Here is a 24,011-nt window from a genome sequence, read left to right on the forward strand (position 1 = left end):
TGGACAGCCATTTTCAGGTCTCTCCAGAGATGTTTGTTTGGGTTCATGTACATGCTCTGGCTGGGCCACTCAACGACATTCACAGAGCTATCCTAAGCCAATCTTTTGCATTGTCTTTGCTGTGTGCTTAGGGTCACTCTCCTGTTGGATGGTGAACCTTCGGCCCAGTCTGAGGTCCTGAGTGCTCTGGACCAGGTTTTCATTAAGGTTATCTCTGTATTTTGCTGCGTTCAGCTTTTTGTACACCCTGACCAGTCCCCCACAGCATGATGCTTGCACCACCATGCTTCACTGTTGGGATGTAATCTTGTTTCTCACAGTCTGTGTGAGTCCTTTAGGTGCTTTTTTTGCTAATCCAAAGCAGGCTTTCATTTGTCTTGCACTGAGGAAAGTCTTCCATCTGGCCACTCTGCCATAAAGCCCAGATCTGTGGAACGTTGCCAGTGATGGTTGTCCTTCTGCAAGTTTCTCCCATCTCCACATATGATCTCTGGAGCTAAACCAGTGAATATCGGGTTCTTGGTTCTCTCTAACCTTCCTTGATTGCTCAGTTTGGCAAGGCAGCCAGCTCTAGGGAGAGTCCTTGTTGTTCCAAGCTTCTTCCATTTAAGGATTATGGAGGCCACTGTGCTATTGGGAACCTTCATTGCAGCCAAAAAAAATGTGTAGCCTTCCCCAGATCTGTGCCTCAACACAATCCTGTCTCTGAGCTCAGCAGGCAGTTTGGTTTTTGCTCTGATGCAGTTTCAGCTGTGAGACCTTATATAGACTTATATAATTATATATAGAATTATAAAATTGAGGATATCTAATTAACTTACTATGAATGCATCAAACTAAATTATAAATATCATTCGAAGCTAAGATGCCTCTAACCTGGGAAACTTTGGCAAATGCAGTGAATATTTAATCCTCAAAAGTGCTTGTTTTATCACCTTGGTACCTTGTAAACACAGCTTTGTTTCCAGGAAAACTGTGGAAAAAACCCTGTGTGCCCTTAATACCTAAAGTTGCATGAGGTCAGTCAACCAGGTCAGAGTATTCCAGATCAAGAAAGAGTTTCCAGGATGGAAGAGAATCAGAATCACCATGTCTTGTACTTGCCGTTCCCTCTGGAACACAGATGGCCTGAACACAGCCCCCTGACTGAAGGTGTACATCCTTGATGACATCGATCTGTGTACCCTGGAATGCTGTTGTGACATCCACAAGCTAAAATACAAGAAAGCACTTTGAAATTAACAACAGCGGAACTCATCAAACAGCATGAGAAACATGAATGTTCTAAATCACAGTCAGTTATGCATTCAGGACACGCATTGTTGCATGAGAACTTGTAAATATGAGGGATTCATTTTTAATTGTTGAGCACCGTATGAGAATCTGTGATGTGTGGAAAAACAGCATGCCAACACAGCAAGACGCCAAGGACAGACAGCATGCAAACAACCTCACTGATGTCTTACGTCCTATCTAGGATGATGTGTACAAAGTAAAAAGTCACCTTCATCCCAAATCTAGTGTCTGGTTTGTCAACTCCGTAGTCTCTCATGGCCTCCTCATAAGTCATGGTGGGAAAGGCAACATTAATCTGTCCTTTGTCCTTTGGCCAGGAGTATTGGAACAAGCCTTCTATCAAATTCATGACTCCAGCTTGGTCCACAAAGGACATCTCAATATCCACCTATGTGAGGAGAAGATGTGTCAATAACATAGTCTAATTGTGTCAGGGCTATTATGGGGAGTTGTCAACCATAACCCAGGAAAACTGTCCACTCTGTGCCAGTGAATAAATCTGAAGTGTGTAATTTCTGCACCACTGAAAATAATTGCAAAAATATTCAGTTTTCAAAAAGAATCCATTTGTGCATGGTGGACTCGGGCATATTTAGAACTTTACAGCAAAAAAATATTTTAGATGTTAAATGAATTCAAATCAATTAACTTATGTTAAATTGGGATTCATAAAAACACAGTTGTGTTAAGTCAGGTCAATAATTTAATAAAGATTTTTTATTTTTTTGTTCTTGTATGGGGGTCCTTTAAAGGGATATACCCAAATATGAAAATTGTCATTATTTATCACCCTTATGTTCTTCCAAATATGTATGACTTGAGTTCAGGAAAACATAAAAGGACATGTTAGGCAGAATGATAGACTCACCACTGACTTTCATTGTATGGAAAAAAGATGAAATGAAAAGGAAGGTGACTGAGGCTGACACTATGCCAAATACTTCCATTTGTGTTCCACGCAGGATTGAAAGTCATACAGTTATGCACAACAAGGTGGTAGGTAGATAATGAAAGAATTTTCATTTTTGGGTGTACTGTCTCTTTAACTCTAATATGAATAATATAGAAAAAAATAGGAGAAACTAAAAGCAAAAAAATTTATTCTTTTATTTTTATTCTGAGTAAGACTCCTGCAAGGCCTTTTAGAAGCTCTCATACTTCTGTGTGAGAGTAGGAGCAATATATACACTCACCTAAAGGATTATTAGGAACACCATACTAATACTGTGTTTGACCCCCTTTCGCCTTCAGAACTGCCTTAATTCTACGTGGCATTGATTCAACAAGGTGCTGAAAGCATTCTTTAGAAATGTTGGCCCATATTGATAGGATAGCGTCTTGCAGTTGATGGAGATTTGTGGGATGCACATCCAGGGCACGAAGCTCCCGTTCCACCACATCCCAAAGATGCTCTATTGGGTTGAGATCTGGTGACTGTGGGGGCCATTTTAGTACAGTGAACTCATTGTCATGTTCAAGAAACCAATTTGAAATGATTCTAGCTTTGTGTCATGGTGCATTATCCTGCTGGAAGTAGCCATCAGAGGATGGACATGGTCAGAAACAATGCTCAGGTAAGCCGTGGCATTTAAACAATGCCCAATTGGCACTAAGGGGCCTAAAGTGTGCCAAGAAAACATCCCCCACACATTTCACTACCACCACCAGCCTGCACAGTGGTAACAAGGCATGATGGATCCATGTTCTCATTCTGTTTACGCCAAATTCTGACTCTACCATCTTAATGTCTCAACAGAAATCGAGACTCATCAGGCCAGGCAACATTTTTCCAGTCTTCAACTGTCCAATTTTGGTGAGATCTTGCAAATTGTAGCCTCTTTTTCCTATTTGTAGTGGAGATGAGTGGTACCCGGTGGGGTCTTCTGCTGTTGTAGCCCATCCGCCTCAAGGTTGTGCGTGTTGTGGCTTCACAAATGCTTTGCTGTATACCTCCGTTGTAATGAGTGTTTATTTCAGTCAAAGTTGCTCTTCTATCAGCTTGAATCAGTCGGCCCATTCTTCTCTGACCTCTAGCATCAACAAGGCATTTTCGCCCACAGGACTGCCGCATACTGGGTGTTTTTCCCTTTTCACACCATTCTTTGTAAACCCTAGAAATGGTTGTGCGTGAAAATCCCTGTAACTGAGCAGATTGTGAAATACTCAGACCGGCCCGTCTGGCACCAACAACCATGCCACGCTCAAAATTGCTTAAATCACCTTTCTTTCCCATTCTGACATTCAGTTTGGAGTTCAGGAGATTGTCTTGACCAGGACCACACCCCTAAATGCACTGAAGCAACTGCCATGTGATTGGTTGATTAGATAATTGCATTAATGAGAAATTGAACAGGTGTTCCTAATAATCCTTTAGGTGAGTGTATAATAAAAACCTCAACATTCATCTGCATCAGAACCGAGCTCTGGTTCTGCAATATTGTCAGGCGTGCTGTAAGGTATTTCTTCCCAACCGTTAACATATAACCTGTGTGAATTCAGGTTGTCTGTCAGGCTTGGAGCCCTCGTCTCTGTAGCAGCGAGCAAGCTGAAAGTACCTGAGATTGCAGAAGATAACCAGTACATAAGCGAGTGTGGGCCAATATTGACTGACAATTTTAAATCATGCATACAGTATTATTTACCTTTGACAGACTTTTCATAAAACTAGTTTGCAGTCTTGGCTTAGCGCAACTATTCGTTCAAAGAGACGTGCTGCCAAAATGAAAATGAAAATGTGACTGTTGTGGTCGATATCCTTTTTAAAATTATAACTGAAACTAGATTTTTCATTTTGAGCTTTAGGGTTTCTGAGTGGTTGTCAGGATGTTCTGCATATTTGCTAGGTGGTTACTTACTAACTGGCCCAAGTCAAAAAAAGCCCACCCCAAAGGATATTCTTGTCCCTTGATATGGCCAGTCTTCTTCCTTCAATGTAAATCTATGAGTTTGCATATCTGCTTTAATATCTGTCAGGTTAAGTAATAGCTTTCCTCAACAAGCAGCAAAGTATTATTTAAGTATCATTCATGCAGACTGATAGCACTGTGAATTCGGCAGCAATAGGTCAATAGTTGCTGCTGAAATCGGTCTGTGCTTACTGAAATTCTAACCAATGCCCCCAGTGGTGAACCTATATGTATTGTAAAATTGTATGGGTACATAAGTTTCCAGATGAAATATCCACAGAGTAGCATCAAAAGCGAGTTGTATTTTTAGTTGTGAATGGTGTAATAAAGCGAACAGTGCATATTTTATTAACCTTACTAATAACCCAAGCCCCAACCTTAACCATCAATGGAGTAAAAATTGCACAGAGTGAAAATGCAACCTCTGAATCACGGTCACCATTGTTTATGTAAACATGATTACTTCCTGGTTTACATATGACCAGAACTCCTGTCTCCGAAGTTAGCACTACAGCAATTGTGAACACATTTGAATTGATGCTAAAATGTGTGAGGGGTGTTGTGCTTGTCAGTAATTCTGCTGAATGGTGATTTTAGGGTAAATGAACATTTGGAAACAACATGTCCATTTCCCATGTGATCATGGTGCATGACATGTTACAGGCATCAATACAAGCATCAATACTTAGATTTAGAGGTCTTGAAAAAAACATTAAACCAAAGTATGACCAAAAGTAATAATGCTGCTTTTCTAGTAGCTTTTGCTTGAGCAGAACATTTTTATTTATTGAAGGATAGGACAGCACCAACAATATTGGATCTGACAGCAAGCCCACTACCCTTAAGCAAGCATTGTTACTAGGGCTGTCGATTTAACGTATTAATTCAATGCAATTAATTATATAAAAAATAGTGCTTTTAAAAAAATAATGCAATTAATCATGTCCCCGGACCGTAATAACGAATATTCCTTCCATCTGAGCAATTCTAGCTTGAAGTACCACCTGTTTTCTCCAGGAGACAGTAGGCAGAACTTCAGCTGTTTTGACAATGTGCTTACACAGAGAACAAACTACACTCACCGACAGCAGACATCACAAGATGAGAACATGTTCTTGTAATCAAACATAGCTTGATCAAGCGCAAATCAAACGCAGGGATCTCAAGACATGTTTAAATTGACACAGTGACCAGAAACGGAATGTTTATGACGCAACGTAACCAAGATGCTCCAAAAGCATCTGACGCAGGTGTACATTGACGCGTCCTTAGACAAGCCCTTAATCTATCTCGGACTGATTGATGAATTCAATTCAAAATGAATTGCCATGAACTGTTGGCCAATCACAGGCTTATGTTTAATAATATGAAAACAAACAATAAATTGCTTTTTGAATGGTCTTTTTGGTAACACTTTACAATAAGGTTCCATTCATTAATATTAGTTAATGAATTAGGTATCGTGAACAAACAATTAACAATAAATTGTTTACAGCATTTATTAATCTTTGGTAATACTAGTTAATAAAAATACAATTGTTTATTTTTAGTTCATAGTGCATTAATTAATGTTAACAAACACAACTTTTGATTTGAAATTTGTATTAGTAAATGCTGAAATTAACATGAACTAACAATGAACAATAATTTTACAGCTTTTATTAATCTTAGTTAATGTTAACTAATGTTGACTAATCTTAAAAAATGGAACTTTATTGTAAAGTGTTACTGTCTTTTTTTAATGCTTTACTCTTGTACCAAAATTAATACATTTAAATTATATATATATATATTTTTATATAATATATGTTTAATTTATAATTATTAATTTTTAATAATTATTTATTGAATTATTGTTACTTGAGTGGCTTTCAGAGCAAATATTTACTTGTGCAATTAATTAAAAACATTGATTAAAAAATGTAATCGAATGACAGCCATAATTGTTCCTCATCTAATAAAGAAATCACTTGATGAAAATAGTGAGATCAAACAACTGTTCAAAAAGAAAAATATTTATCAACAATTCTTTAAATGAGGATAAAGTCGACAATTAGTTTCGCACCCAGACTGCTTTAATGTATAACCGTGAACAACAAAGCTAGACATGGCAGCACCAGCCTACACAGTAACTGAGCTAGAATCCAAAGCTGCATTCTAATCCATGTCAGACTGCACCCTCCACATACATGTCATTGTTTTGGCATTTTGTATAGCATTGGAACAAATGCATTTTTGCATATTTGAGAGCTGCTAAAAGCTAAGAATAATACAGTCTGAATGTGAGCCTATGTTGGCCACCAAGATGTAGCTTTGCATTCAATGTGCAGTCAGTCAGTGAAAGTAGTGTTTAATAAATGTGCCAAGCATCTGACAAAAATCTGTGAATATCAAGGAAATGGCAAAGTTCAAGAATATGTGATCTGTTTTTACCAGTCTATGCCAGCCACCATAAGAAGCTGTTTGAATTGATGTGGGCTCTGTGGAAGAGAGTAAAACTTCCCAGGGTATCCAGATGGCACCACAAACTATTTGGCACCCTGAGAAATACAGTTATGGCTGAATAAACTTTGTGAATTCCTGCCTCTTACTGATAACTCAATCAGCCAACATATCTCAAGCCAATAAGATACATGAAACACTCACACAAAAAGAGGGGAGCAAAAACATAAAAAATACCACATTCTAGGACATAAAAACACATTAATGTCAAAAGCACGATATCGCACAGACACAGTCACACTGGCAGACATTGAAATATTGAAAAAAAAAAAATTCCAAGGAATTTCAGTTGACAAAAAAATCCAGAAAACAAAAGTTGTGGAAAATTAGATGTGATCTATGAACTTTAGACAGCAGTAGATGTAACTGAAAAGACTAAGTCTGTCCCTCACAGCCTCGTTTTTATTCACATCAAAAATCAAGTATGGCGCTACTGTGAATAATGTCTTTTCTCAGCATTACATACCATATCAATCCTACCCTTTTTGCACATTTTGACTTTTCTCCATTTACAACCATGACGTAATTTGCATCATGATCACCTGCTATTTACACTATAAAGATTTATTTTGTTGGTGACAGTTTGGGTATATAAATACTAATTAGCATCATATTTTTGGAGTTGTAATATAATTAAATAATTTGGTCAGAATGTCTATCAAACTACAAAAAGAGTATTGGATCTTAAAATTCCTTTAAAATTTTAGGTACTTTATTTGGGCTTAATATCCCCAAATATTGGGTCAACAGGTAATCAATATCTATTTAGAATAATGATAGCTGCATCTAAGAATGTAATTACAAAAAAATGGCTATGGCCTATGATGCCAACCATGCAAGAATTTTATAGAAGTTATTAATAATATTTTTGTAACAGAAAAAGTTTTTTAATTTGTTTTTTTGTTTCCTCTTTTTTTTTATGTTTGGTTGTTTTTTGTTTCTCTTGTTTGTATAACCTTGTTTCATTTGAAAATGGAAAAGCAATGATGAAATGAAGATGGTTTTATTTATTTTTATGTTTAATTTGGATTTTCAAATAAAAATAAATAAATGACACCTCATTATCACTGTACACAGCACCCTCTCTATTTATTTTCCTCGTTAAGAGGAGAACCTCTTTCCACCAGCATCTCACAATTTTCAGACTTGCACCATAATATTTGATAATTTATTGGTATTTGATAACATATGGTACTTTTGGTTAAATACTAACTTTATTTCATTTGCCTGTACTTGTATTATGCACAATGACAATTAATTTAAATCGAATCTAATAATGTCATTGACACCAGGGAATGCCAGGGTACATCCTCAATAGAAAATCTTTCAGCAGCCGCAGGTTTCTAAACGTGTTTCGGCTACCATTTTCTCATAACAAATACTACTACTTCGTTTCTTTTAGAAAGGCTAGCTAAATTGACCTAATCACAGTAATCAGGAGACATCCATGGTCTTATTATGTTTGATATAAGGAAATAAACTGGATAACAAATACTGTATAATAGGCTCATATACTCATATACATCAACAACAAAAATAATGTCACTTGATACATATTTTATACTTGAAAACCATAAACAAAACTGTGCATGATAAAATAAAATGTGATCCAGGCTACATTAAATACAGGTTATGTTTTTTACTGTTATGTCACCACTTGATGTCCAATGTAAAATCTGGGACCTGAAGCAAAACCAGCTGAGAACCACTGGTGGTTATACAACACATTCACCCCAGTTCTGTACTTGCAGATCAGAGACAATGTAAACTACACTAGTTTGTCATTAAAAACTGTTCATCATAAAGCTAAAAGTGCTAAGCAAGTAAAAAAACAAAAAACAGACAAACAGTAAATGAAAACACTATATGTACTGATGTTTTCTGTCAAAACAGCATTCATAAAGACAAATGAATAAACAATAAATAAAAAAATATTCAGGAACCAACAACCAAACTAAATTTGTTTTATTATTATTTGAAAAATAATATGTCAGACACTCATAAATATGTTTTCAAAGTTTTATAAGTCTTTTCACTTTAAACATGTTCCTAACAAAACAAAGCCAGAAGGAGGAAGCCAGAGTAATGTGATCGCTCACAAACTACTGATAAAGATGTGGCAGCAATATTTTGCACCATCTGTAGATTCTGTTGATGTTTGGGCAATCCATTAAAAAGTGTCTTACAGGAGACAGAACTTCCTGACGCATCCTCCAGTTTAAGGGATGTTCTTACGGATGCAATGTCTCTGCCATAACAGAAAGTTGTATTGCTTAGACTTTTGAGCTAGAGCCTACATTTAACTCAATAATGATTTGAAATATATTTTGATGTTTGGTTGGTTGGTTCTCGTTCTTCCATATGCACTGAAAAATTATTATTCTAATTTACAATTCTGAAATGTTATTAAATGTAAAATATCATAGTCACTAGGAGTAACTACGAATCATAAGCGCAATTGTGGAAGTTAATGAACTGAACATTTCCACATGGGAAATGTTGCACTGCAAAAATATCAAAAACACCACATTCTAGTACATAAAAACAAATAACTTTGAAAAGAAAGACATCCTTGCTCTCTATTAGTATTGTCTCAAATCTGTCTGCTGCTCTAGAGTCAACCGCTAATTTACACACTGGCAGAGATATGTACAGAGCGTATATGGATCTCTGTAATCATGGTGTGTATCCTACTTGGAATTACTTGGTACTAACAAATTGGCTGTCTTTTGTTGTTGTTGTTGTTGTTTAGCAAAAACAGCCACTTGGAGTAACTATGAATCATAAGCAGATTTAATTAATTAATTAATTAGATTCATACGAAACAAACAATTGCATTGTGTATCTTAATTAGCAGCTGGTGTTATATTTTTGAGTGTCATAGTAAAGAAAAACCTACTCAAGGTGTTCTTTTAAACAATGTTGGTGTTTCAACGTCCACAAATCCTTGGAAAAAGACAAGTAATGCTCAGTGACTACTGTACTGAGATCCTATATAAATAAGAAAGTATGGAATAATCAGACAAAATCCTTACCATGAAAATTGCAAAGGTAATACTGCATTTTCATCACCATTTGTGATCGTAGTCTTAAATTGAACTGCACTCTGGATGATCGAAGATCAAGATAGCGATATTATATCCGGAGGGCTTCCGATTTATTCAAGGCAAACATATGAAGATAGAATAGAATCTTAGCAGGGGATTTTTTTCTGGATTGTGATTAGTGTTAGCTAGTGAACCTTGTATAAAATAGCCATATGCTGGAATTAAATTTATTGGCTATTCCTCAGCCAATGACAAAGGGAGAATCTCACGATGCCAGTCAAGAAACATTTCCGGGTCACCTCAAACAAAAAAAAATAAACTTCAAAAATATTTTTTACATAAAAATATGAAACCTATTATAGGACCACAAATTTTTTTGATTGTGACATTATTGTGATTACTAAGAGTATCCACCCTCCCATTTCAGATGACTGTAATACTTTAAAGTACTTATAAAATACTGCCTGTAATTTTACACTGATGAAAAAAAAACAAACACTGCATCTGGACAGGATGTATTACAGTACTAAGAATCTAATCAAAATGGTCTTTCAGAATAATGAGAAATACAAACAAAATAAAATTAAAGAAAAAAACATCCGGACGCATTATTATTTTACGGGGAGGTAATGTAATTTAAGATTATATATTTAAGATTAACAGACATTACTGCATTATTTATGTAAAACTGCTTGTGTATTGTAAAAAGTGCTCTTCAAATAAAAATGGCGAAGTATAGGCTTCAATTTCTTTATGCAAAATATAATTTCTTATTTTCTGTATTTATTTATCTTATTTTGGGGTTAAATATAAGATCTGAACAAGTTCGATTTACTCAGATTGTAGTGTATCCTCTATTCTACCACAGATTGAAGAAGCACTATTCTAAATTGCAATGCATACAGTGCTTTCTTTAGATATTCAAAAATCACATAAACTTACTTTGACAAACTCTTTAATTTCAAAAGTCAGTTTTCGGCAGGCATTCAACACTTCCATGCTCTTAGCGCAGACCTCAATTTCTCCAGTAAACATTTTCTAAAAATTATAAAAACAACATGAGATAATGGTCTTCTACACATATTATGTGTGACATCTACAGTATCAAAAATGTCCCTCTATGTACATTGTAATACGCAGAACAACCTTATTCTCTTGTCCTTCTGGTCTACGCCTGACCCTTCCTTTGACCATGATGACAGACTCCACTGTGAGGCCAAGAAAAGCATTCTTCAATCCAGATTTGGACTAAGGGATTAAAATGGTGAAGAAAAACATTAGGCTCAAGGTGAAGATATACAACCACAACAACCACACAAACAAATGCGACAGGATCTATACAGTTTATAGGACTAAAATTAAATTATGAGACAAAAATTAAAGGTGTACTCAGTCCTTTTTTCAATATATAAAAAAAAGTTGTACTCCTAAAGAAATGAATTGTTATTTTGAAACAGATATATAAAATGATGAGCATTCACATGAGATTAAGACTCCGGTCATATCAGTAAAGCTGTTAGATTCTACATAAAGAGTGCCCCCTGAGGGGTGCAGCCATGTTTGGATTACATGACCAGACAAATACTTCTCGTCTAATCTCAGTAACCGCCCTTTTATTGGACAATTCCAATTATGGATTAAATTAATCGAGACTGACTGTGAATAGTGAATTTCTACAAATGATAACTGAAAAGATATGCATCTGAACGATGATTCATCCACTTCACTAGGTGTCAGTGTCAGTCCAAGACAACATACATTTAAACAAATGACTGAGTGCACCTTTATAGGGGCAGTATGTAAGATTCAGAAACGCTTGTTATTAATGACACACGTGGCCGTTAAGTGAACTTCAAGCGAGCATCGACCAAAACAATGACGTAATGTACAAAGAGGCTGAACATGATTCACCGACATCATACTGACAGATGAGGTCACATAATTAAAATGACACAGTTATGATTGTTTTACTACAAACTTTGAGACTGTATATTATATTTGACTCACCAGTGCTGGAACAGGGCTAAAGCAGTGGTTTAGGTCTGACTATGCAAGACTGTAGTTTGAAGTAATCACTACTCTTTGCATGATACATTGACTGCATTTATACAATAGCCAATGTCGGCAATAGCTAGCTAGCCAGATTTATCAATAGCTGCTGATGCTAAATTTGGTAGATGATGACATTAGCTGTTTATAAAATAGACTGCACATTATAAATATGTTGACACAATTCAGTATTAATGTGATTCCTTCACAACTGTAATTTTGATATATCGATGTGCTATTGTTTTATAATAATAGAATGTATATATTTTCTGTATAACCAAGTTATGTTACACTAATGAATGAAGCTTTTTGCATTATCTTGAAAATTGTCTAGCATTCATTTAATGTATTATTGTAGTTCATCTTGCTGAATAATTACAGATTAACATTGACATTAACCTAACTTTTTTTATAAAGAGAAGATCGTTGAAATTATTTGAAAGTTACGAAGCAAAGTAGCTTGCAATTTGTCAGCGTTAGCAGGCAAGATCAAATAAGCTACAATTACACAGATCAATCCTTATGGCACTTTATTTCACATGCTTTGCAGATGTAAGCTTACCCGTCCAATAAGAAGAATGCCAATTCAAACCAAACAAAGGTCCCTCCAGGAATCAAATACCCTGCTGATGTTCACTCTAGTTTTCACTCGACCACGATCACGTTCCCTCTTAGCCAGATTGGATTCAGTAGATAAATGTTTTTAAGTTTTTTGTTTGGCTAACTCTGAGTTTGTGTACAAGTCGGTGTTGTGCTTGGAGCCGGACATTTTCTGGATTACATCTCTAAGATAACGTTACCTAGTGTTGCAGACTGTCTTGTTGATGCTGTTGAATAGCGGAAGAAAAGGGACTGTATGAGGCAAGGCTCTCGGGCGTGTGCATAAACATCACATCCTTTGGATTTTCCCGGCAAAAGCGACCCGATCCCTTCGCATATAAATCAGTCTATAGGATTTAATAGGCTACATGTTTGCACGTGCACTTTATATAGACCTATATATAGGTATTTTATTTAGTTGTGTAGTCTCATGTGGTTCTGTGTTTGTCCTATGTTGTTTTTATGTAGCACCATGTTCCTGGAGGAACGTTGTCTCGTTTCGCTGTGTACTGTACTAACTGTATATGGTTGAAACGACAATAAAAACCACTTGACTTGACTTGACATAGGAAGTCCGGGAAGGGCTCATTTTAAGTTGCATTACAAGCCGTTCACACATTGGCAAAAAAAGGTGAATTATTACATGAAATATGTTTTGTTACATACTGCACCATTAATGTAAAAACAAATAAAAAATGAGAGAGAAGAGAATCATGCAGTTACCTCATCCTGTGGAATAAAAATTTGCACCAATCCACTGAAGTCTCTCAAGATCACAAAAAGATCTTGTCTGCAATGTTGAAAATACAAAATGTGTTTATTAGAACATCACCGATATAGTCATGTGAATGTAATTTAGGAAACAATTAAGCATCATGTTATATCAAACCTCAAGTACTGAATCCAGCCACATAAAGTAACCTCTTCGTCTATATGACTGGAGCATAATTCACATGTGTGGGTCCTCAAAGAAAAACTGCTTTGACCTACAACAAAAGGGGGAAAGGCATAGCCATGCTCCACCATTTTATTTGACACATAACACTCTAAAACTTCCTAAAGGAGATATAATTATGGACAATTATGAAAACACTACAATGTTAAAGCCCATTACCATTAAAGGTCATTAAAGGTCATCTTACCTGAAGTATAGCTTCTAGAGAAGTTATAAGTCCATGCCAGTGTGGAGAAAACTGGTTTTATGTCATATAAATGGTTGGTGGCTGGCACTGAGCTCTTGCTATTCAAACACACCTCACAGGGTGAATACCTGAAGACATGTTGGGCTGATCTTAAAAATAATGATCTGTATTTGGATGCCATTATCTATAAGTTCGTTTAGCCTCAATCTCTATCTAGCTAAAATAAAGCTTGATGAACTTGGAAAAATCTATAGATCTATAAATTATTTTGTGCGTGCATGTTTATAGCAGTGTGGAATAATATATCATTTGTCCAATTACACTATTGCGGTAATGTAGGACTTACAGTCACCTTCCCCTTTACTTCCATTATCCGGCCATAGTACACAACCGCAAATGACACGAACCCATAAATAGAGATTCAAAGGGCATATCAAAATAAACGCTTTCGAATGTTTTTACTCATAATATCGTTTGAAATGTACTTTCTTGTAGCATAGATCACTATAGTTATGAACTTGCTCCAGCTCTGCGCACAGAACGCTTCGACACGACTAGTCAAACTCAACTTAATCGATTCAGATTTTTATGTATATATATATATATATATATATATATATATATATATATATATATATATATATATATATATATATAATTCATAGTGCGTATTACACGTGAATATCATATTAATTATTTTTTTGACACAATTTACTTATCTTTCTGAATTTAATCAGGATTCGATTTAGTATAGAAATAAATAATACACTCCCCGCCCACATCAATTGATTCGTATTCCTGTTTGGCACCGTTGCATGATGGGAAAGCGGGATGTTCAAAATCCACTTCCTGTATTTTTCGGTGTTTTTGTTCGTCATGGAGGCGAGAGGCAGGTACGGCGAATTTAAGAGTTATACTTACAGTAGAGGCGTTTTTACCATACAACATGATTATTGAAATTCATTTAAATTACTATTTGTTTCTTATTTATTACACAGATAATGTCTTTATGGTTGTCTTGACTTTCGCTAACCGATAATAGTAGACATTGTCTGACCTGCCTTGATTTCTGATCAGGTTGTGTTAATAAGTCTCAAAATTACCTTGAAATTACGATCATGTGCAACAGAATTGATTCATTAACTACGGTGGCTCAGGGATGCACAACAGCAAAATTAGCAAAGCAAATAATATTGTGCTGTGGCTTTTCCATGGTGCTGTGGCTTCATTTCGATTCCATTTTATTGTGATGTTATCTATTTTTGTTGGGTTATGGCTTAATTTTGTTGCAGCTTTTCCGTTGTGTTGTGCTGTGCCTTAATTTAATTTAATTGTGTTATGGCTTTTCTGTTATGTTGTAGCTTACTTTTTTGTTGTGCTTTTCTATAGTGCTGTGAGTTAATTTGCATTGTGTTGTGGGCTTGTCGCTTAATTTTGTTTTGTTGTGGTTTAATTTCTTTGTGATGTGGTGTATTTCCTTTTGTATTTTTAGTTTTTACTTGCTTAGCTACTTTTGTTGTGCTATGAGTGTGCACCTCTGGGCCACCGTGAATAACAGTTACATTTTAGAACATCACAAAGCAGAGGATTGGCCAATCTAGCAGTGTTATTTTTGAGTACATAACGTTGTCTGTAAATTACATTGTTACTACAGTGCCGTCAATACTCCTGCCAGCAGGCCTGTTACTCGCAGAAGCAAGAGTTATGGTCGGAGCTGTGTGGAAGCACCCTCATATTTCTGGCAGACGACAGGGCATTTAACAGTCTTGAAGGTCCCAGCCAGCAGAGGGGCTGCCAAATCACAAATCATCACAGTAAGCAATCATGGAGATTATTAATTTTGTCTTCTATTTAGAAAATATCTAAATGTAATAATCTGCATACTCTGTGACTTAAAATGTCTCTCTCTATTTTCTCTTTCTACAGAACAAGGTTGACCCTGAGCACATTGCCCTCTTGGTAAAAAATGAGTGGAAGCTGTCTTACGTCACCCCTTTGCATGGATTCAGACACACGCAGCTGAAGTTGTATTCCAAACATCTCTCAGCCTTCATTGTGGCAGAGAAACAACAAGGAGTTGCAGTTGAAGTGGGGTTAGAGGTGGGATTTAAAGTTACATTTACTGCAGTTCTTGGAATGGCTGAGACTGAGGAGGATGCAGAGACTGTTTTCATCCAGGTGAGTTTGAAAATGCATCTTAGTAGTGGTAAAACTGTATTGTTTTCAACAACCAATGCCAATATCTAGAAAGTAGGGTGTCGTAGGTATGTCACGGTGGTCAAATAATCAATTAGTGGGCACTGACACGACTACTAACATTAATATTTTAAGTGGTGGTTGTTTTAATGGGAGATGCAATTCTCAAATTAATTGAAAGGCGCAACTTTTTAGAGAGCATTTTGGTGTGATTATAGCTTGCTTATCTTAAAAATGAATCATAATCAGCATAGTCTTCTGCTAGAAGTTTTGTCACTTTAATGCATTAAGTGTAGTCTATTTATGCATCACTGCTGTTCAGCCATCAAAGCGCCACATCAACAATACATTACAAGTTGATCACTGTTGGACATTAAATCCAATGCTGTGAGAAATATTCCCATATTTGTGAGGTGTTTTCTTGCAGTTTTACTCTCTCTCTGGTCACACTGAATTGTCATTATGCGTCCAGAATGCGAAAACAATTTTGTGCCGCTCTTCTTTTTTTTTTTTTGCCTTTCTTAGTTCTTCTCTCGCTTTGATAGTTTTGTGTAATAATATGTTATAATTGTTTAATCCTATAGTTTTGTTGAATATTTGTTAGTTTCCAAGTCAAGTGGTTTTTATTGTCGTTCAACCATATACAGTTAGTACAGTACACAGTGAAATGAGATATATATATATATATATATATATATATATATATATATATATATATTAGTATATAGTATATAGATAAATTAACATGTATTACAAAATACAATTTGATGTTATGAATATTAACATTAAATTACTTTTCTGACATTGAATGAACATTTTCTGAATGTTGCATTTACTCGTGTATTTGAAAATAGAAAGTAATTAAATGACAAGTTTTCTCAATTTCTAAATGTAAGAGGAGTAATCAGCTTGGACAATATATCATTCTAACACTAGTTTTTATTACTTAAATTTTTTTAAGCTGGTTCCATCAGCACAACCTGGTGCAATATATTTTCATATTTAGATAGAGGACAGACTTGTTATTATTGTTTAATGTTTAGGTGAACCAACACTATGTGCAAGGAATAAAAGCAGTTTTATGCCAAATGTAATTTTGATTTTTCTTTAATTTTCTCAGATCCAGTCCAAACCTGTGTTTGGTGCAGCGGGAGATACACCGAAAGTGGTTTGGCGTGGTTGGCTCACGTGTGTCAACGGTGATTCTGAGTACCTGAGGTCGCTGCCTCCTGATTTTGTCAGCTTACCTTTGTTCTGCACCAGTGGGCCAGAGTCTCTTACGGCCCTGGTTAAATCCTGGTTCGAGCGAGCTTTTGACTGTAACTTTGGCTCTTTGAGTTTGAATTCCACTACTCTCAACTGGCTGGCTGCTTTGTGGACCGGCTGCCATACGACCTGCAATATCAGATACCTGAAGTTATCCTGGAGCCTTCCCACACAGCCACCCTTGGATATCTCATATACAGTAAACCCACAGGATGCGTGGGAGCTCTGGAGCGGTGTTCACCCAGACGAGATTACAGATGACAGGATTGATATCAAGGATGTTCAGTCTTTCATGGCTGGGCTGGAGACTCATTTCTTTAGACACTTTAAGATCTACTTGTCTGCTGGCAAGCTTGTAAAAGTATCTACTGCTATTGGATCAGCACATCTGGATGGGAAAATTAAGGTAATCCTTATGGATGGGACGATATTTAGAATTTCAATATATCACAGTCCAAAAAATTTATGAATCATATTGAGGCAAAACTTGATATTTGAAACATTTGTTTTCTGTCCATGTGATCATAAATGCAATGACCCGTCAAACAGCATAATCTCTCTATAGCTTGATTTTTACCCCTACTGTGCTTTTTTCATACATTTTTACAGGGTTTGCACAAGAAATAGTTCACCCAAAAATGAATATTCTCTCATAATTTACTCAGCCTTATGCCATCCCAGATGTGTATGACTTAATTCATCTGCTGAACACAAATTAATATTTTAAGAAGAATGAGCTGAGAATCAAGTGAATGGGTACCAACATTTTGAAGCTCCAGAAATAACACAAGCCAGCATAAAAGTAATCCATAAAAGACTCCAGTGACTAAATCAATAACTTCAGAAGCTATATGATAGGTGTGGGTGAGATACAGATCACTTTCACATTCTCACCTACACCTACCATGTCACTTCTGAAAATATGGATTAAAAACACAAGTCATATGAATTACTTTTATGATGCCTTTATGTGCTTTTTGAAGCATAAAAATGTTGGCACCCATTCACTTTTGTATGAATTTTGTATTAACTTTTGTATGCAATTGTATGAACCTACAGAGATTAAATATTCTTCTAAAAATCTTCTTTTGTGTTCTGCAGAATAAGAAAGTCTTACACAACTGGGATGGCATGAGGGTGCATAAATGATGAATTTTAATTTGTGGTTGAACTATCCCTGCTTAAAGTGCTTGAGTGTATCTCTTTAAATTTAAGTACTGGAATACCTGGAAAATCGCCTTTAGTTGAAAAGTGCTTGGGATTAAAACAGACCTTCCATGTAATATGTATCCATCAAAGATGAGATCCCGCTCTCCACTTTCATTGAATAATGTGCGCTCTCTGTTCTTTACAGTTAAAAAAATAAATATACATTTATCAACAACTAGCACGGATGTGCTAAAAAAAAGTCTTCTCTCTCGTAGATAAATGAAACGCAACACTTGTGTGAGTCTGAGATGCGTTTTAAGCTTTTAAAGTGACAGCAACTTTATAGTGCTTATTACAAAAATGAAGGTAAACTTAATGTTATTACTTTGCACATTATTTCAAATTAGGGCTGGGCGATAAAATGATATCAATATTTATCGCGATAAAAGAACTCCTTGATTTCGATGATAAGCTTTTGAGTATTTCGATATTTAGCCTGTGTTATACATCTAAACATACGTGTTGCTAAAAACACTAGCAGTTTGGCTTTCTTATCGTATGTTTCCACTGGCGCGTAGTGAGGGAATGTGAGCGAGCGCTTTCAATTCCTTCCTATGGAAATCTACTCGGTTACTAACGTAACCTCGGTTCCCTGAGAGAAGGGTACGAGTATTGCGTAAGTAGCTTACGCTATGGAAAAACTCCGTTTCTCGAGAAATATTGAAGTCTTTATGTAAAACGCATTGCAGCTGCACAGCAGAAAGTAATGAGCGAGGCAGCTCGGTCATTGGCTGTGCTGCGGCAACTGCTCGAACCAATGACGGGGCGACTTTGAACGCGCGACCAATGGGCGCGCACCTCGCGTTCGCGCGCTCAGAGCCCGCCGAAATTAGCATAGCCAGGCTATATAGTTGGGCACCCCGTCATACGAGTTCCTTTAGGTTCAATCGACTGAAGCCAGCTGACCAAGCACAAGCACGGCAACTTACGCAATACTCGTTCCCTTCTCTCAGGGAACCGAGGTTACGTTAGTAACCGAGTCGTTCCCTATCGAGAGGTCTCTCCTATTGCGTAAGTAGCTTACGCTATGGGAACACCATGTAAAACGCCGTGCGTGCTTACTTCGCTCTATAAAGCCAGAGGCAGATGCCTGAGCCTTAAAGCAAAGTGATTATTCCACGAGCAGGCCAACGGCGAGCTACATAATGGGATAGTATAGAGCGCCCTTCCAAGGTGGTCCATGGTGGGGCGCTCATAGTACAAGCACAAGCACATATCTTATGTACTGAGTTTTCTATGTGCTGATATGCATAAAAAAATCCTTTAAGTCGGTCAGAGACGGACCTTATAAGGGAGGAGATAATGCTCAGCATATGCATACTCCAGTCCATTCTACAGTCAGGCTGATAGAATGTTGGAATGCATTTTTCAATGTACTGATATGCATAAAAAATCCTCTAAGTCGGTCAGAGACAGACCTTATAAGGGAGGAGATAATGCTCAGCATATACATACTCCAGTCCATTCTACAGTCAGGCTGATAGAATGTTGGAATGCAATGAGGGTACCTGTAGGTTATAAAACCTGATAAATGTCGAAGGCGAGGCCCAGCCCGCCGCCGCACAAATATCTTAAATGGGTATCCCACTCGACCAAGCCCACGAGTAGGCCATGCTCCTCGTAGAGTGAGCTCTGACACTTAAGGGGCATTGAAGGCCCTTGGCTTCATAAGCTAGCGCTATAGCATCCACTATCCAGCACGATATTCTTTGCTTTGAGACTGCGAGACCTTTAGTGCGGCCGCCAAAGCATACAAATAATTGTTCCGTCTGTCTGAACAGGGCAGAACGTTCCAAATATACTCTGAGCGCCTGACGGGCAGAGTAAATTAGCGTCGCTTAGTCTGCTGGGGACGATAAGCTGCCAGAGATATCACCTGTGCTCTGAAGGGTGTGGAGAGCACTTTAGGAATATACCCGTGCTTTGGCCTAAGGACAACTCTGCAGTCGTTATGTCCAAATTCCAGGCAAGCAGCGCTTGATGACAGCGCGTGCAGGTCGCCCACTCTCTTGACTGAAGCGAGTGCCAGCAAGAGCGCAGTTTTGCTGTTTAAGGTGCATGGTTCGGAGAGGTTCTAACGGGGCACTCTTGAGTGCGTCCAGGACCGTGGCCAGGTCCCAGATCGGCACCGAGGGGGGGCAAGGAGGGTTCATCCTCCTAGCGCCTCTTAGGAAACGAATGATTAGATCGTTTTTCCCTAATGAATGTCTTTTATCAGGATTGTGCGACTTTCATAAAGCTTCCCGCTCTTAGCGGGGAGTTTCTTGGCCCGCGCGTCACATCTGTGATGCTCGCGACATGAGCCAGAGAATTGTTTGAAACTGTATGGGCAGCGCTTATGGGTGGGGGTGCATATACTGTAGTAGGCACGCGCGCCACTTACATAAAGCCTCCGCCATGCGGCGGGTGTTTTTGGTCATGCATACAGTGTTTGTAACTGTGGGAGTGCGCACTTTAGTGTGGACACGTGACCCTTAGTGACACAGGCAGAAAATGTGCTAACACTGAGCTTACAGCTTTCAGAGGCGCTGGCAGCTGAGCAGCTTTGTTGAGTGCAGGGGTGCGTGTGAGATTACAGGCACGCGCGCTATCTCCGTAATGCTCGCAGCAAGAGCCGGAGAAATGTTTGAAACGACAGTGTTTACGGGTGGGGGTGCATACATTGTAATAGGCACGCGCGCCACTTCCATAAAGCTTCCCGCTCTTAGCGGAGAGTTTCTTGGCTCGCGCGTCACATCTGTGATGCTGGCGGCGTGAGCCAGAGATCTGTTTGGAACTGTATGGGCAGCGCTTATGGGTGGGGGTCTACTGTGGTAGGCACGCGTGCCACTTTCATAAAGCCTCCCGCTAGCGGCGGGGTTTTTGGCCATGCATACAGTGTTTGTGTGTAGGGGTGCGTGCAGGACAGCAGGCACGCGCGCTACATTTATAGTATTTCCGCTTTTACTGGGGAAGTGTTTATAACTGTGGGAACAGTGCTTGTGTGTAGTGGTGCATACATGACAATAGGCACACGATCTACATTTATGGGGCGTCCAGCTCGAGCTGGGAAAGTATTCGGCACTGTTTGGACAGTATTGATATGTGGGAGTCGCGACTTTAGTGTGGACACGTGACCCCTTAGTGACACAGGCAGAAAATGACTCTTTTTGTGATTTCTGTGGTTGCCGTGAAAACGGCGTTTGATTGCAGGTGAGCGAGTTCTGTGACTGGCCCATTGACTGCTGTACAGACATTTCCAGCCGCCTGTAAGGGGACTGGGTAATGTTTTACACGTTTTGCTCGCTGCAGTGAAGCGTTCAGCGGACTCTCTTACCGTGCTGGTGCCCGTGCTCGTGTCCGCTAATGTCAAGGCCGAGCCCGGCCAGTCGTCGGATGCAGCGCCAATTGGAAAGGCTGTCATCCTTTTCACCGTCGTCCCCTGGCGCGCCGAACGAGATGAGACCCACCGCTCTGTTGGAGGGGTGCTGGTCCGTCTGCGTGAATTGGACTGGCGGCGGGAGTTCTCGGTGGTGGTGAAGCACGCGGGGACTGGCCCGGCGTGACGTCACTGAAGTCCGCGTGCTCTGGCGGCCTCCGTGAGCGGCGCTTTTCTTGCGCTGGCTCGAACAGAGGGACGGCAGCACGGTGGTAGCACGCTCGTTCGCTGGCGAAGCGGCAGCGGCTCGTTGAGGCCCAGGGAGTCACATTCGGGCATCCGCCTCGAGTGAAAGCAGCTTCTGCGTGGTCAGGTCCCAGGCAGCGAGTGCAGATAATGTGACGGTCCCTGTCAGGAAGAAGGCCTCTGCACGAGGCGCAGGTCGAAGGCATTTGGAACAACGCCTCGAATTTGCTCTTTTACTAATTACAAAAAGTGTCGCAAAGGCGAACACTTGCAAAGTAGCTTAGTAAAAAGGATATAGTGATGCGCGCCGGATGGCGTAGCAGAAGGCTTCGAAGGCGGCTGAAGGCGCCGGCGTCCTCTTAGCAGTCCTGCTGTAGGCTTGTCAACGGCGGGCGAAAGACTCCAACAATCCGGAGGATCCAGCGAAGAGGAGGTCTTCGCTGAAGGAGATTAAATCTAAAGGAACTCGTATGACGGGGTGCCCATTATATAGCCTGGCTATGCTAATTTCGGCGGGCTCTGAGCGCGCGAACGCGAGGCGCGCGACCAGTCGCCCCGTCATTGGTTCGAGCAGTTGCCGCAGCACTGCCAGTGACCGAGCTGCCTCGCTCATTACTGTCTGCTGTGCAGCTGCAATGCGTTTTACATAAAGACTTCAATATTTCTCGAGAAACTGAGTTTTCCCATAGCGTAAGCTACTTACGCAATAGGAGAGACCTCTTGATAGGGAACAAGCTCGCGAGGTGGATTTTAAAATTGACAGCAGCATAGGGCAAGCGGTTCCCTAGCGTTGGGAGTGGCTTTGTGCGGATTTCTTCCGTGTCAGTGGAAACGCAGCCTCATAGTGAGGGGTAAATTAGAAACTTTTAGCATTTATATTGTGTATTAAAGAACATTACTTTGATGAGAAATTATAATGTGCATTTTGCGTAAAAATTTAAAAGAAAAATAAACAAAATGTTCTGCCACACTTTGTCATTTAAGTGTTCAAATCGAGACAATATCGAATCGTGAACCTCATATCGTATATCGAACCGAATCATGAGAAATATTTCCTCCTATCTCTAGTAATCATACAACTGTCATTATATTAATTATTTGTATATTTATCCTATGTTGCTTCTTATTGTCTGTTAGTATGACTAGTCATATATCGTAACTTGTTTTTAACTTTTCTATTTCTCTCTTTAGATTGGAAACAGTGACTACATCACCACCTTACTAACACTGCTGACAGAGTGTGCCCTTTTGAAAATGCCAACTTAAGATCTGCATAATGTTTTAGATTTTGTAAATAGCTTTTTTTAGATATGTGCAGCCCCTAAACTTTTAAATCTTTTAAGGCTTTTTGTTTGAAGTCTCATATATATTTTTTGAAATGTGCAGTAAAATATTTTTGTCTTTCTTCAAATTTTAAACATGTAACTGTCTTGTTTTTATTGTGACTGTTTTCTTTACTTTACATCCAGGCAAATAAAATTATTTTAGTCCACAACACTTTAAGGAAAGTGATATGACTAATTTTCCCAAATAAGTACAAACAATAATTAAATAGTTTAGCTGTTCATAAATATTTAGAGTTGAGACATTTATTGGTGTTTACATGTCTGTTTTCATAATTTGGTATATTGTAACGCATGTTGCTGTTTTCTAGACATGTTCTACCCTTGACAGTATGTTAAAACCTTATGGAAGGTTCTGTACACAGAGAATGGTGACAGATACCAATTTAGATTTTTACCAACTTATATTTTATCCTTTGTCTCATGTAAACTCTGGCTCAAAGTATATTCAGTATGTTCTGTGGAATTACCTCATTATGTTTTACTGAATCTAACAGTTTAGGAATTATGTACGAAGAACTCGAGTGAGAGTAGCAAATGTTATTGCTTTGAATTGCAAATGGTTGGCTTTTCATTTTGTAAATGATATACCTTGACCGTTTATGTTTTGGGATTTTAATTTGATTCATTAGCACTTGATACACCCTTCATTTAAATATTTCCATCATTAAAAGTACATAGGATGTGAATAACAAATGTATTTTAATTGAACCTCTAGTCTCTCAGTAAAGCACAAACCTGAATTGTTTTAACAAACCCCTAGTCTGTATGAGTAAAAATGACATTGAGGAATATATATATTTTTCTCTAATTTTCCATACATTTGGTTGATCGCCCATAAATAAAATTCC

The 24,011-nt window shown here is 38.2% G+C and overlaps 2 protein-coding genes across 2 annotated transcripts in view; one reads left to right on the plus strand and one right to left on the minus strand.

Moving 5' to 3' along the window:
- Positions 1-14,063, minus strand: part of dars2 (aspartyl-tRNA synthetase 2, mitochondrial) — a 29,831-nt gene extending 15,768 nt beyond the window's left edge. Inside the window, 11 exon segments of the mRNA XM_052128445.1 lie at positions 1,101-1,212; positions 1,505-1,684; positions 3,782-3,851; positions 6,636-6,742; positions 9,604-9,650; positions 9,740-9,853; positions 10,684-10,789; positions 10,898-10,999; positions 13,124-13,190; positions 13,290-13,386; positions 13,543-14,063. Coding sequence (XP_051984405.1) covers positions 1,101-1,212; positions 1,505-1,684; positions 3,782-3,851; positions 6,636-6,742; positions 9,604-9,650; positions 9,740-9,853; positions 10,684-10,789; positions 10,898-10,999; positions 13,124-13,190; positions 13,290-13,386; positions 13,543-13,723 — 1,183 coding nt within the window. The 5' untranslated portion in view covers positions 13,724-14,063.
- Positions 14,064-14,411: 348 nt separating this feature from the next.
- On the plus strand, positions 14,412-23,933 carry cenpl (centromere protein L). The gene is made up of 5 exons (XM_052128444.1): positions 14,412-14,435; positions 15,197-15,356; positions 15,469-15,720; positions 16,859-17,410; positions 23,009-23,933. The coding sequence occupies exons 1-5, from the start codon at positions 14,419-14,421 to the stop codon at positions 23,081-23,083; spliced, it is 1,056 nt and encodes a 351-aa protein (XP_051984404.1). The 5' UTR covers positions 14,412-14,418; the 3' UTR covers positions 23,084-23,933.
- The last annotated feature ends 78 nt before the right edge of the window (positions 23,934-24,011 follow it).

Source organism: Xyrauchen texanus, chromosome 6, assembly GCF_025860055.1.
Source record: "Xyrauchen texanus isolate HMW12.3.18 chromosome 6, RBS_HiC_50CHRs, whole genome shotgun sequence".
NCBI lineage: Eukaryota > Metazoa > Chordata > Actinopteri > Cypriniformes > Catostomidae > Xyrauchen > Xyrauchen texanus.

Excerpts from the sequence above, each read along its gene's own strand:
- cenpl (XM_052128444.1), top strand. Across the intron at positions 15,357-15,468 it reads CCAAATCACAAATCATCACA|AACAAGGTTGACCCTGAGCA; the intron begins GTAAGCAATCAT and ends CTCTTTCTACAG. Across the intron at positions 15,721-16,858 it reads CAGAGACTGTTTTCATCCAG|ATCCAGTCCAAACCTGTGTT; the intron begins GTGAGTTTGAAA and ends TAATTTTCTCAG.